The sequence below is a fragment of the Leptodactylus fuscus genome, chromosome 5 (assembly GCF_031893055.1).
Source record: "Leptodactylus fuscus isolate aLepFus1 chromosome 5, aLepFus1.hap2, whole genome shotgun sequence".
NCBI classification, from domain to species: domain Eukaryota; kingdom Metazoa; phylum Chordata; class Amphibia; order Anura; family Leptodactylidae; genus Leptodactylus; species Leptodactylus fuscus.
In genome coordinates this window covers 184,682,603-184,698,169 of record NC_134269.1, presented here as the reverse complement: position 1 = coordinate 184,698,169, position 15,567 = coordinate 184,682,603, and the positions used below count along the sequence as shown (strand labels likewise).

The following is a 15,567-nucleotide window of genomic DNA, read 5'->3' as shown; positions in this document are numbered from 1 at the left end:
TGATTGCAATGTTCTGTAACTGAGATACAGTGAAACCTCCATGAAATGATCAACCAAAATTCCACAGAAAAATTGTACTCCGGAGCGGTGGTCCTCATAGAGTCTGATGAAACTGGAAACCATTCACAGGTAAACCGGACTAGATAAAGAGTGGTCTGCTGAAAGAGGTGGACTTTTGGAGACGTATCACTGGATTTACTTCAAACATATCAATACCTAAAGGTTTTGGTTCTAGACTTGCCTTATTGAGAACTTGAAAGAGCACAGATCCTCCTGCCCTGAGAGATGGTAATAACCATGAGTGGCCACAACACATGAAAGGAAACAATGAAATCTGATGACTGAAATAAGAAGAATGACATGACAAAGAATTAGAATGAACTCCAGCAATGAAATGGTCCTGAAATTTGATCACATGGAAAAATTAAATGAATGAGTTTTTGATCAGCAATAGTTGCGCACACGAATTTCTCAGAAATGAAAAAAAAAAACATTGACATATAATGACAAATATAAGAACACATGCAGTTACATGAAAACATGGATATCGGGACAGTTCTTATATATTAACCCTAAAGGACCAAGCCAATTTTGTACTTAAATAGGACCTTTCATGGGTTTGGGCACAGGCAGTTCCTTATACTGCTGGAAAGCCGACAGTGCGCTGAATTCAGCGCGCTGTCGGCTTTCCCCAATCTGAGAGCTATTGGTGCCGGTACCGTAGCTTTTTACAGTCAGAAGGGCGTTCCCGACAGTCTGTCAGGAACGTCCTTCTCCACAGCAGCGCCAATAGCACTATACAGTGTGAGCGAGGAGGAATGCCCCTGCTTTCTCAGTACAGCGTTATAGGCGCTGCTGTGGAGAAGGACGTTCCTGACAGACTGTCAGGAACGCCCTTCTGACTGTAAAGTGCTACAGTTCCGGCACCGATAGCTCTTTACCAGGGGCACAGATCGGGAAAGCCGACAGTGCGCTGAATTCTGTGCACTGTCGGCTTTCCAGCAGTATAAGGAACTGCCTGTGCCCAAACCCATGAAAGGTTCTCTTTAAGAACCACAGGAATTTTGCCATTTTTTCCACATTGTATTCAGTCAGCCATATATTTGTTATTCCTATGTAACTGTTTGGGCATTGTTTTTTTACAGAACAAGTTGTAGGTTTTTTTGTACCTATAAATTCTTTGTACATATAAATTAGTTGTGCACCAATCACGTCTGTTTTGGAGTCTCCGTTTGCAGACACCCAACGAATTCCATTATAGATATTGGGGGCTGTCAGGCTCCATATATGACTGCTGATGTAGCGGTCCACCTATCTGTTGTTCTGGTCATCATACGGAGTGTGAATCTAGTGTTATACTGTTGTTTTTATTTCTTTAACTGAATTACTCCATCCGTTCCCCATTTGGTCTTTATGCAGCCCCTTTACTATGTTAATAGATGTTGCCTAAGATTATTTCCATTGAAATAAAAGAGATATTCTTGGATCAAGTTATCAAAAATTTTATTCCATAACAATTTCCTTATCCTCAATCTCCAAGATTAACAAGAAATGACTGCCATTAACAAAAGTGCTCAAGCGCTGTCGCTCCGCTTCTCAAGACTTCTAAACAGCAAATCTACTTTATTGTGCAGTATTTTATAGCTGGATATCGTATCACTGCAAAACCAGACAGATTTGGCTTTCATAAGTCTAGAAAATGTGACAGCCTTTAAGGAAGTGATTTGCTGTTTTCACGTTTGGAAACAGAATGGAGAGACACGATTACGGTATAATGGAGATACAGAAGAGGACATCTCAAGGACTTTTTGATTTGGGTCAGATTTTGGAGGGGAGCAACATTTCCCAAGGGCCCGAAGAACTTTCCAGATATTTCAAACATCAAGAGGAGTCTTGTTGCAGCTACCATTATTGACTGTTATTGGGGAGGTGGGCTTCAACCATGTAAGCTTCTTTAGAAAATCCCTAAACAATTATAGAGCAACAGTTGTATTAGATTTTTTTTCTTTTTTTGTGATGTAATGGTCAATAATGTGCCGACTAAAATTTATCGTTACATCCAATACGTTCCAGGAGTGAGATACCAATCACTGAAGAGGATAATAAGCCGATAAATTTGCCATAAGCTAGAAATATGTGTCCAACCTCATTGTTCAATAAGAGATAACAATAGATTTAATCTAAAGAAGGAAATGTCTCCGTGACCCATTTTTATCCACTCTGTAGGTACAAACCTAAAGTACAAACCTTTGGTAGAGACGCTCGAGATCCAGAACTTTGAGTTGTCATAGTCAGCACTGTGGTAATACCAAGACCAACTCTGGCAGGGGCAGCATCCATGTTGATCCAGAAGGACACCCAAGAGAGGATGACAATAAGTAAACTGGGAATGTACATTTGGATCAGATAGTAACCCATCTGTCTCTCCAAGTGGAAGCGAGCTTCAATACAAGTAAATTTTCCTATGATATAAAAATGAAAAGAATGGGTTGAGTAACTTGGTTTGAAGGATATACTGGCAAGTAAGTGTTAAATACTTATCAGATGTGGCACATAAATATAACTACGAACAAATGTCGCTTCATACCAAAGGCTAACAGTTATAGACCAGATTAGAAGTAGAATAATAACTTCACAGGGGTATTGTGGACCATCCCGACCCTAGAGGATGAATTCAGCAGACACTTACCAGTGTTGTAGTGTTTGGTACAATACCGTAGATCCTTCTCTTCCTTCAAGATGAACTGTGGCAGGGTAAGTCCTTCTGCCACCTGCACAGCACCTACCTCCTCCCACTCAAATATAAGATCGTTCATAGTGTAACCAACTGTGGAAAGGAAGAAAAATTTTTAGTTGTGTCAAACGTGATGCAATTTTTTGAAATTTTTGCATTTGTCATTGTATTACTATTTTTTTTTTTAAATGAAATGTATCAGCTACGTTTCCATATGGGGAACTAAATTCTTGTAAAATCAAAGAACAGTCACATAAGTATATAAATATTATTTAAAAAATAAAATCTAGATTTAATAAATAAATAAAAAATAAAATCTAAATTTAAATAAAAAAAAAAGATGGAATTAAATAATGAATAAAATAAAGTAAGCAAATTTTCTGCCTAAAACATTGAAAGAACTTACTAATTAACTGAGGTCTATTAGACATTAACAAAACATCAGGAATTTTAGAACACTAGTATAGGTAAATGTAGGCCAGGATCTTACAAACTAGTCCAACTTACAACTCTCCAGTTGCATGATACAGGTTTGGACATCCATTGGAAAATTTTTCAGGTCCATGGGACAAGCCAAAGTCAAAGTTAATCTGGAAAATAAAGATTAAAGGTTTTACTTTTACAAAAGATATTGATGCAATGTTAATTTTATTGAAAATTGGCCCTGAGCACCAGGAACAGTAGCCCACAGTAACCCATCCCACTTGCCATTTTAGAGATCAATAGTCATAGTGCTCAGTGTAAAGGAGTGCTCCGCTTGACTACTGAAATTGACATGGAGTAGAATTTTCTTCTGCTCTACTTCCGCTGCTGGGTTGCCAATCTTTGGGGCCCAAAGGAAAAGCCTTTGACCATTTTGTTGCTATCTAAAATTCACCCTTTGTGTATGATACTATAGTATATCTTAACCTCCATTAGTCCTGACACTATCCGTTCAGGTAAGAAAAAATAATATTTGGACTCACCGAATACTATAAAGTACATTCCCATTTTTAAAGATCCTTAGCAGCTTGTTGTCTGTGGTGATTTCATGAAAATTTGCCCCCTTTTCATTAGCAAAGAATAAATCTGGCTTCCAGATGGAATCTAACATAGAGGGGTCCAAATCCAAGGAGTCATCTGGGTATTCACTGTAAGCCAATCGAGGATCATTCCATTGCTGACGTAGAAATATATTTAATCTGTAATCCTAAAATAATATAGAAAAAACAAATAATAAACCTAAGTCAACTTCTATACAAATTAATAAAAATAAAAAAATAAAATAATTCTAGACACATACTACATGAAATAGTCCACACTTCTCATCACATCAGAAATAATCTATAAATGATTGTCTTTATTTTCAGTTTTTGTTTTTTTTTTTTTTTTTTTTTTAACAAGAATGTGCAGCTTCTTTTCTCCGCCTGTAGGATGGTCGGCTTGTTTTTCGGTCTGTTTCTAACCCTGTACAAAGTTTCAGAAGGTTGTAGAATGAACATAGTTTATGATTGTTTATTGTTTAAATTACTATATTTATTATTTCATTTTTTTAAAGCCTTTTTATGGTTTTTTCAAAGCCCGAATTTGCAGCTGCTTTTCTCAGTCTGTGGGAAGGTCCGTTTGTTTGGTTACCTGTTTCTTACCTTGTATACTTTACTTATGCTTCATCATAGTAAGCAAAGGAGCAAGGATAAGACTGCTTAGGAAAGGGGCACTAAAGAATTATAGGTACAGTGTTTGGGAATTGCCGTGTAATGATTATGGGGCGCAGATCTCAAAAGGGCTCTGTTACTAGCATAGCCTACCAATAATAACAATAACAAATGAAAGAAGAGGAGGTAAGGTCAGTTTTGTGGGCCCTGGTTCAATGAGTTTTGTCTTGTATTGTATAGAATGTTTTTATTTCCGAAATCCATGACACATATCTCTCTAGATGATACTGAATTGTCCAAATTGCCTGGCCACGTACCAACTCCACCTGCTCTGACTTCTGACCTGTACCTGGACTACTTTCCTGCCTGGTCCCTTGGCCATACACCAGTGTCTCTTAGCCCTAGGCCAGCTATTACCAAAACCAGGCTCAGAACCCTGTATAGGATTGAAAGGCTAAAACCCATGAATCTAAGGCTATGTTCACACAGAGTGTTTTGCAGGTGTACTTTGACGTGGAATCCGCCTCAAAATCCACCTGCAAAAACATCTCCAATTCATTTCAATGGGAGTCGCTCGCTTCTTTTTCCCGCCAGTGATTTTTTTCAGCTTGTGGGAAAAAGAAGCGACATGCCCTATCTTCCTGCAGATTCCGCGGCTGAGTAGGACCCGGAGCCCACGGCTTGAGACTCACTCCTGATTAGGCTCATTCATTCGGGCCTAATCAGAAGTGGGATGCCAGGACGGGATGCCAGTACACTGCATCGGCATCCAGTTGCAGCTATTAGCGCGGAAAGTTTACGTGTGAGCTAGTCCTAAGACAACACCCTTAGCAGTTGCCCAAAGCATTTTGATGACACGCTGGGTACCCAAACCCACTGACAGTTTCAATTACTATTGTTGATTTGAGGGTTGGACGGGCAGAGAGAAAACTGATTCTAGGTGTAGAAATGGCATTTTATCATTTTATTACGGTAAGTATTGTGCTATTATTTATTAGTAATAAAATAAAAGTCATAAGTATAAAATCTCATATATATATATATATTTAATATTTACATTACAAAAATCTAATTGAAAAATAAAAAGTTAAATGTTAGCTGTAATTGAAAAAAGGCCTTTCATTCCACCAGTGCTATTGATACGGACTCCTGGGTTCCTGTGACATGCATTAAGAACATGATATATATATATATATATATATATATATATATATATATATATTACTACTCTTCATACTAGATGACATTTAACCCTTTTTGTGAAAGATTTGATGCTCTGACTGTCAGCAAGCTTCCATCAGACCTGAATAAAATTCTGGCACGACTTTCTGCTATTGATAGTCAGGTACATTAGGTTAATTTGATTATCCGATCCTCGTTTCTCATTATGATAGGATTCGATACACTATAAATATAGGTACGAAGTAATGCAGGAGACCTAAGTGAGTTTATATTTGAGTGCTTGTAGCAGATCATATTTCGAGGGAACGTCTAACCTATAAATAGAATTGGCAGTGTTTAACATTAAGGCAGGGTCATTTTAATCCATTAGTAGGCTCAGATTAAAGGGTTCATAATTTAGTGCACACAATATAGTCTCCCTTCTGGTAGCCCCCATATAATATTCCCTTGCCACTCACCATTTAATCAATATATTACATGAGAAAAAAATTATATTTACCTGAATTTCTCTGAGAAATAAGGTCAATAACATATAACTTTTAACTAATAGCCCATAAAAAGAAAAAGGTGTAGGCCAACCCAAAATAAATACCCAAACATAGCGTGTCTCGATTGAAAACGGTGAATAGACTTTTCTAATGGATGGCCTCCTAAATGTCTAGAGGTCCAACCATATCCTAGCACATTGGGACATAGGTGTCAATAAAAATTTCAGTACAGCACTATAGTATTAGGTATTGGTAACCAGACCAGAAGCCACTTATTCAATTCTATTCATGTGGTTGCTGTAACTGTGCCCCATTGCCCATTGCTCCGGACCCTACATGTCTCTGACAAGAATGTCTCATCAAGGGTCCGATATAAAGATTCTAATGCATTAGTCACAGATTCTAAAGTCCTAAAGATGGCATACTGGCACATTGTAGTGGCGTGTCCACAGTGATGGCATACTGGCACATTGTAGTAGTGTGTCCACAGTGATAGCATACTGGCACATTCTAGTAGCGTGTCCACAGTGATGGCATACTGGCACATTGTAGTAGCGTGTCCACAGTGATGGCATACTGGCACATTGTAGTAGCGTGTTCACAGTGATGGCATGCTGACACATTCTAGTAGCGTGTCCACAGTGATGGCATATTGGCACATTGTAGTAGCGTGTCCACAGTGATGGCACATTCTAGTAGCGTGTCCACAGTGATGGCATACTGGCACATTCTAGTAGCGTGTCCACAGTGATGGCATACTGGCAAATTGTAGTAGCGTGTCCACAGAGATGGCATACTGGCACATTGTAGTAGTGTGTCCACAGTGATGGCATACTGGCACATTCTAGTAGTGTGTCCACAGTGATGGCATACTGGCACATTGTAGTAGTGTGTCCACAGTGATAGCATACTGGCACATTGTAGTAGCGTGTCCACAGTGATGGCATACTGGCACATTCTAGTAGCGTGTCCACAGTGATGGCATACTGGCACATCCTAGTAGTGTGTCCACAGTGATGGCATACTGGCACATTGTAGTAGCGTGTTCACAGTGATGGCATGCTGACACATTGTAGTAGCGTGTCCACAGTGATGGCATATTGGCACATTGTAGTAGCGTGTCCACAGTGATGGCATACTGGCAAATTGTAGTAGCGTGTCCACAGTGATGGCATACTGGCACATTCTAGTAGTCCACAGTGATGGCAATGCAACGCTAACTTGACATAGTCCAGGCCTATAAATCAAAAGCCCCACCAACCTGCAATTGAAATATTGGTAGTTCCTATCCTATGCCATAAGGACAATAAAAATATTTATAGAAATATATATAGAATCGCTCAGGTAGATGCTTGTAGCAGTGCAGGAAACAGGGACACAGACACTGGATTGCACACAAGTTCAGGCTTTATTCACTTGTAGCGCATACACTGCTTTTGAAGAGGCACAGAATAAACAAAACAAAACCCTTCTCGGCTGAGAAACTAACTTAAACGTAAGGAAACTTTTCCCTGACTATACAGGAGACTGGCTACCAGTCTCCCACCTTGGCAACAACAACGGGTGGCACAGTACCTGCTTTGGAGGTCCAGCCTGGACAGTTGAGCTCTGTCAATATGGTGCCACCCTGCTAGTCTTCACACTCAGACTGCTATTAGGGCCTGAGTAGTCAGCTGACCTCCCTAGTGTGGGTCTCACCACACACCCCTTAGGTGCCTGGCTGGAATATACTTGTCTTCCCAGACTACACCCTTCACTCTCTCACTAACTATATGTGTATATATATATATATATATATCCTGTATATCAGCAGACCTACTCCTCTGAAATCAGACTTGTCTTTGGCTATGAGGCATCTGGTTTCAACACAAGCCCTCCCCCACTTTTTTTGTCAGCAGTAGGAAAGCAACCCTTGACAAAAAGTCTTGTCCTTATGTGTTGGCCAGATGGAAATGGAGGGATTGGAATGAAATTAACCTAAGTATTTAATGCAAGATATCTACAACACTGTATTCTGTGTGCAGAATATTTTGGAGATTGACAGTGGGGGCAGGTTTACTTTTATCACTCACTTTTAATAATTACTGTTCCTTTAAGAGCAATGAGTAAAAGTTTCACAAAATAAGTTTAATGCATGAGTGAAATAATAAAATTACCATTGATATATAACCTTTCATGTTCCTTCTGCGAATGGTTCTATCAGTGTTTCATATTCTATGGCTGATTTATCTTTGCTCATGCAAGAATATCATTAAAGGCTAGGACTGACTATGTGTTATGAATATTGTAGACCTTCAATGTATCATATGAGGTGCGGCTTTCCAGTCTGCATTTATAGGCGATGTACAAAAATTCACACAACTTGGAGATAGAGGATGGGGATATAGTGCCAGAGGACAGAAGGGTCCAATGATTATTTATCTCTTAACCCTTTCCATGGCCCTTGATCTAAGTAACCAAACCCCTATCTCTGGGGAGACAAGACCTGCATATAATCCCCCCAATAATAGCAATGAGGGGCAAACTAAGACTGGGACAAGTTTTATCTAAATGGTTCTCTTCTACTCCTAAAAAGGTTTATCTATTGTCTAATTACTCTGAAACAAGAAAACGCACATAATAGGATAGTTATGGCAGAAGAAGTTCCTCATGGGAGGGGATATTGTTTTGTTTGTAAGATGCACAGCTTATTAAACTGTAACTTCATCTTGAAAAAAAAATTGAATGCGAGAAAGCAATGAGTTGTCAGGGTTCTTCCTTCCTAAATTCCCAAAAGACTTGTTAGTTTGAATCAGTGGGAAGACAGCTGAACTATAGACAGAGTGCAGAGGAGGGGGGACTAAAATAATAAGGGGAATGGGAGATTGGAGTACAGAGACAGATGAACAAACTGGGAGGTATTCAGTTTAGAAAAAACATGGCCGTGAGGAGATTACAATGTACAAATACATGAAGGGACAGCACAAAGAACTTTCTAATGCTCTTTTTACTCCTAGGCCAGTGACAGTGACAAGGGGACATCCTCTGTGACTAGAGACGAGAACATTTTACCAGCAACATAGATTCTTTACTGTAAGAGCCGTGAGACTATGGAACTCTCTTCCATAGGAAGTGATGATGGTGGATTCAAGAAGGGCCTGAGAGCCTTAAAGGAAAGGAAAAATATTACAGGTTATGGGTATTAGATTTTGAAGAGGACACGTTGATCCAAGTTTTATACTAATTCACAGATTTGGAGACTTGAAGGAATTTTTTTTTTTCCTGAAAAGGGGCATGTTGGCATTTACCCCATGTTTTTATTTTTTTTTTGCCTTTTATTAGATCAATGCTGTAGGATTTCTGGTTACACCCAATAGACCTGTCTTCATCCAGTCTTATCTATTATGTTACTATGTTACAAAGTGGACCCACTAGACATGTATGCTATTAAAATCCTAATTCTACAATTTGCCTGTTGACTATGGTTGTGTTACCTACTGGTATTGCAATGGGCCTTTACAACATCTAAGCATTGGGTGACAATAAATGTAATTTGCTACATAGCTTTACGGTATGTTCACACGGCATGGATGATTCTTAAATTTCAGCTGCAGATTTGCTGACTGCACTTCAGATTATTGGCCTGAGAATCATCCTCACTGTCAATAAGCGATATGCCCATTACAGTATATCTGCACTGACATAAGAGAATGTATGAAAAGTTTTACTCCTGTTTTTTTGTGGATGATGTTATGTGCAAAATTACAACTTTGCTCTCTTTCTACACAACTCACAGTGTTGTAAAAAGTGTCGGGAAAGGGCTAAGTCACCAAGGGCATCCAATCCACATGAAAAATGTGGAGAGAAGAGTCCTGCAAACAGAACTTTTATCTCCTTATTTTTCAGGCAGACTGAAGACTCCATTATAGTCTATATATCTTTTTAAGTAGGTTGGATTTAGGTTTTTCTGGGTTATTAACTGGACCTGAAGAACAGAAACCGAGCAAAGATGTGAATCTAGCGTCAGCTACTTATATGCTGTTGTAAGGCCAGTTAGTGACGTAGTGAACATACCTTTTTGTGTCAAAGTTGTCAAGAAAATCCAGTTATTCCACTTGGAAATTAACTGTTTGGGGCACCTAGGGCAGAGTTATACCTATAGGAGAGGTGGTGATGGTGGTGGGGGGCAGCAGAAGCAGTCGCTACAAAGCCCTGAGGGGGCCCCCAAGTGTCCCTCTGTTACATAAGATATAACACCAAGCTATGTAAGGCAACGTTACAGATTGTTCACTGTGGCTCACAAGCCTCAAGGTAAGGCTCTGATCTTGGGGTTGGCTGCAGCTACCAAAGCATCCATTCTTGTGCCAACCAGCACCACCCCCTAAAATAAAGATTGGTAGGGCCAATCACCATAGCACTAACATCCCCTACAATTGCATATAAATTATTCAAAAGAGATTTTAGTGGACTCCCTTTAAGAGACCTTCACCATCTGACACCAATAAGCACTAACATTCCCCCTCTGCTGTGCATTGCTTATATAAGGCTGCTGCATTTGCGTTTCTTGCATTGTAACAGGGTTTTCAATAAACCTTGCAGACTTTGTAGTTATTTTCTGATCCAGAGATGATGCGGTGATGAAATCATAGATCCCACTCATGAAAAGAGTTGGTGGGATTACGCTTGCTAGGAAAATCAACCCTTTACATATTGACCTTGACTGCGATCCCCTGCTCTGTAATGCTAGGAGGCTTTTGGAAATCAATATAGTCTTTACTAAAGATGTTTCCTCTTAGGTCAGTGGCCAGTGTGTTGACAGGTCTTGACACCTTCCTCTCTGCAGACATCACTGACACTGACCAGTTGAGATATCACTTATCCTGAAATGTCCACTTTGTGTTCCAGACTCATTATTTTGTCTGTACGCCTTTATTTTTAGCCGGTAAGGACATCAGTGGACAAGTAGCTAAGGCATATCATGGTTTAATCTCTCTTGTTCGCCATCTCTGCGGCAGCCGATGATTTATGGGACGGCTGAAGACTTTAATATTTAAATGATCTTTTTCTAAAAATACAATTTCTTTCCATATCCCTCACCGACACAAAACGACTGAAACTGACCAAAGTGGTTTATCTGAGTAGCTGTGATGAGGCTTAATGGGCCCGCATAGTGCTGTCTGCCCGCAAGGTCTCCTTTGATTAAAGGACAAAGGATGAACCGTGTGCGGGGTTATATGTCATTATACCATGTGTCATGCTTCATTTTATAAAGCACAGGCTGCACAGAATGAAAAAAGAAAGCCTATAATCAGCACACAGCTTGGCCTTGTTATAGAGCGCTCAGGACATCACACAAAAGGCCCGTTCTCAATGCCCTCTGCTGTAGTAAAACACTCCGCATAAACAAACCACAAGGTAGAGTCTGGAATGAGCGGCTCATTAACCCTACAAATAATGAGATATCTGATCTGCTCTGCTCCGCTGGAGATAATCTACTACTACTGTTCTCGCATGGCAAAAATTTTGTTGGACCCCTTCACCCATCTGGTCCGAGTACAACTGCTATAACTATACAACCTACTTAATAATGCTGAAATTTTTGTAGTCTTTACTTTATTGATACGATGCACCAAGGACCCAACAATCATGCTGTAATGTCCTCCATGCTGCTTGTATTTGCACCCACTTATAACATACCATATATACACTATGTTCCCAATTATTCTGCACAACAGTCTATAAACTTGGTTGTAAAGAACGGTCACTTTTTCAGCATTAAGCGGTGACATTTAATGAAATCAAAAACTTTTTCAATCAAAAACATCTTAACAAGCCAAGTTACATGTTAACATAGGAGCCTGTCTTTAATATCACCTTCACAATTCATGCATCCAATGAACTTTTTGGATAGTTTCTGCTTAGATTTCTTTGCAGGATTTCAGAGCTACTGATTTATGGCTCCCGCCCACATAGATCTTTGCCTGAGGATACTCCAAATATTCTGAATAAGGTTGAGGTCAGGGGAGGATGGTGGCCACACTATGAGTTTCTCTCCTTTTGTGCCTATAGCAGTCAAATGACTGCATGAGTCTCTGATGCATTGTTATGCATGAAGGTAATTTTGCTACGGAAGGCACTGTTCTTCTACTTGTACTATTGAAGAAAGTGGTCAGTCAGAAACTCTATATAATTTACATATACTTTGCAGAGGTCATTTTCTCATGATTCCAGCCTAAGACACGACTGCTATCATTGACCAACCGTTCACTACTTCATCCATCTGAACCGTCCAGGGTTTATGGCATTTATAAGTAAACAAAAAAAAAATAAAAAATAATAATAATAATTAGCAGGGGCCACACGGTGGCTCAGTGGTTAGCACTGCAGCCTTGCAGCACTGGAGTCCTTGGTTCGAATCCCGCCAAGGGCAAAAAACCATCTGCAAGGAGTTTGTATGTTCTCCCCGTGTTTGCATGGATTTCCATCCCATACTCCAAAGACATACTGATAGGGAAAAATGTACATTGTGAGCTCTATGTGGGCTCACAATCTACATTTAAAAAAAAAATAAAAAATAATAATAATAATAATTAGCGTTTATGGCATGGTCTCAATGCAGAAGCACTAATAGGGAATACTGATACCAAGAAGCAGTGTACCTGGTCTGTACAATACTTAGATAGGTGGTACATGTCAAAATAACCTCCACATAAGACCTGGGAACCAAGGTTACCCAGCAGAACATGGTACAAACGCATCACACTACATTGCATGCCTATGCACAAAAACATGCAAGCCCATTGTAGGCAGTGAACAAGGAACAGCACTGACTGGTCTACAGTTGAGTAGCCCCTATATGCATACCTCCCAACTGTCCTGGATTTCACAGGATAGTCCCAGGATCAACTCATCTGTGTCTGGAGGAGGCGGATGAATTAAATACATCCACACATAGCTCCTGCTGCACCATTATGTGTGAAACACATACTTGTGTGCTCGGGTCCCGGGAGCTGTAGACATGATGTGATGACATCACTCACATCGCACCTGCAGCTCCCTGAACACTCCAAGAGAACCGCGAGGAGAGGTGAGTGTTTTTATTATGTTAAACTGTGGGGGCAAATACAATACAAGGGGATCACTAAACTAGTGACAGCTGAATGAAGGACATTAAACGAGGGCAGATGAAGGAGGGACATTAAACCGGTGTGGCCGATGAAGGGGGCACATTAAAATTGGGTCAAATGGAGGGGGAACATTAAACTGGGGACAAATGAAGGGGGGCAGATGAAGATGGGACATTATACTGGGGGCAGATGGAGGGGGAACATTAAACTAGTGCCAGATGAAGGGGAGACCTTAAACTAGAGGCAGATGGAGGGGGCATTACACTGGGGAAAGATGAAGGGGGATATTAAATTGGGGCAGATGGAGGGGGTGACATTAAACTGGGGGGAGATGAAGAGGAACATTGACCTGGGAGGTCAGATGGAGGGTGATATTAAACTGGGGGTGGCAGATGGAGGATGACATTAAACTGGGGGCAAGTTCAAAGGGGGCATTAAACCATGGGAGTAGCTGAAGGGGAACATATCTGCCTCTAGTTGCCCCCAGTTTAATGTGCCCCTCAAGCTACCCCATGGTTTAATGTCCCCCTCTAGTTTCACCCAGTCTAAACTGGGGTCTGCAAGTTTCCACGTGTAACAGCTTTTTAAATACCGTATTTTCCGGACTATAAGGCGCACATAAAAACCTACGATTTCCTCAGAAATCGTAAGTGCGGCTTATAGTCCGGTGCGGCTTATATATGGATGGAAGCGGCGGCAAAGTCTGCGTGCCGCTTCCATACATACATAAAAGGCACCGTAAGGGTGCATTCACACTAAAGAACGCCGGCGTGTAATCACAGCCGTACACGCCGGCGTTACAGCAGGGCTGCCGGACACTTCCTATTCATTTCTATGGGAGCCGGCATGCGAGCGCTCCCCATAGAAATGAATGGACAGACACTTCCCATTCATTTCTATGGGAGCCGGCATGCGAGCGCTCCCCATAGAAATGAATGGAAAAAAGCAGTCCATTCATTTCTATGGGGAGCGCTCGCATGCCGGCTCCCATAGAAATGAATGGGAAGTGTCCGGCAGCCCTGCTGTCACGCCGGCCTGAAACAGAACGTGAAACTTACCGAGCGGTGCAGGGCGGGCGGGCGGGCATTCAGGCCTCCTCTTCCTCCGATGTTCCGTCCTTCTCCGGCGCTCGCTGATAATGGCCGGGGCGCATGCGCAATATCATAATGCTTCTACTGCGGCTACGCATGCGCCCAGGCCATTCTCAGTTAGCGAGCGGCGGAGGAGGAGGACGGAACATTGGAGGAAGAGGAGGCCTGAATGCCCGCCCACCCTGCACCGCTCGGTAAGTTTCACATTCTGTTTCAGGCTTTTATTTTAAAACGGGGTGGGGGTGGGGTGGGGGGGTAGTTTAATCTAACTTTTACGGTTGGGCTCTATCAGCATGATTTTGCTGATAGAGCCCCTCCTCGCCTGCCGAGCGCTTCCAATAGAAGCGGCTGGCACGCGGGGGGTTAAGCGGCCGCTGGCAAAGTCTTCCTGCCGGCGCTTTCAATAACATATAATGCGCACCGGACTGCGGCTTATAGTCCGGTGCGCCTTATATATGAACCGAGACGGACTATAAGGCGCTCATGGGCAATGTGGCTTATAGTCCAGTGCGCCTTATAGTCCGTAAAATACGGTAGACAGGGTTTCTTGCATGGGGACCCGAAGGATGGAAACTCGAACGCTAGTGTGAACCTTTGTATCCAGATAATGTATGGGATGCCCCTGAGATCTCTCTGTATTGCCTAAACGCAATTCAGAAAATCAAAGCAAAAGAAACTAAAGCCACTAAATGCGAAATCACATTTCACACAAAATGCTCAACATCTCGCCATGCAAGTAAAAACCGGGGGAGTAAAGTGGACCCCTACAGTGCTGAAACAAAAATATTGAGATCATTTCTCTCCTGTTACTTTCTCTTCTGCTGCTTTGTTGCGATGACATAAAGGTAGAATAATTATCTCTATCACTCATCTTGGGGCAGGTTTACTATGTGTTTAATATTTCATTGCTCGTAGAACAGGAAGACATTAAGTGTCCTCCAAAGTTTCTCGCTCTTTAATCAAACTTTTATTCATCTGAACTTTTTGTTGCAGTGCTATAATAGTAATGAATGCCACCACCAAGAGTTTGTTCCTGTTATTTTTGTACAGAAGAAAGAACACAGTGGGGAACATCTATAATTCTTTCATATGTGGGCATATATGTAGCACCCTGCTGTTTTGTAGTGCCCTGTGAGTCTTATTGTACTTTTAGTAAGGAAATATGCAGGAAGGATGATATAAAATTAAGATAATTCACCCAAAAATATCTAATAATATTTAGGGAGCCAAATGTGTAATCTCATGTTATTGGACCCTGATGCTAAATTTATTACAGGGTGCCCCAACTTGCAATTTAGTTAGTCAGACTAGTTGGGCCTACTGAGACATCAA

The 15,567-nt window shown here is 41.0% G+C and overlaps 1 protein-coding gene across 3 annotated transcripts in view; it reads right to left on the bottom strand.

The window, feature by feature from the left end:
• Positions 1-15,567, bottom strand: part of GLRA1 (glycine receptor alpha 1) — a 123,982-nt gene that overhangs the window by 19,163 nt on the left and 89,252 nt on the right. For all 3 annotated transcript variants that reach the window (XM_075274893.1, XM_075274894.1, XM_075274896.1), the window contains 4 exons: positions 3,700-3,923; positions 3,242-3,324; positions 2,690-2,827; positions 2,248-2,462 (listed from right to left, as the gene is read on the bottom strand). In XM_075274893.1, the coding sequence (XP_075130994.1) occupies positions 2,248-2,462; positions 2,690-2,827; positions 3,242-3,324; positions 3,700-3,923 (660 nt within the window). The remainder of the gene's footprint in view (positions 1-2,247; positions 2,463-2,689; positions 2,828-3,241; positions 3,325-3,699; positions 3,924-15,567) is intronic.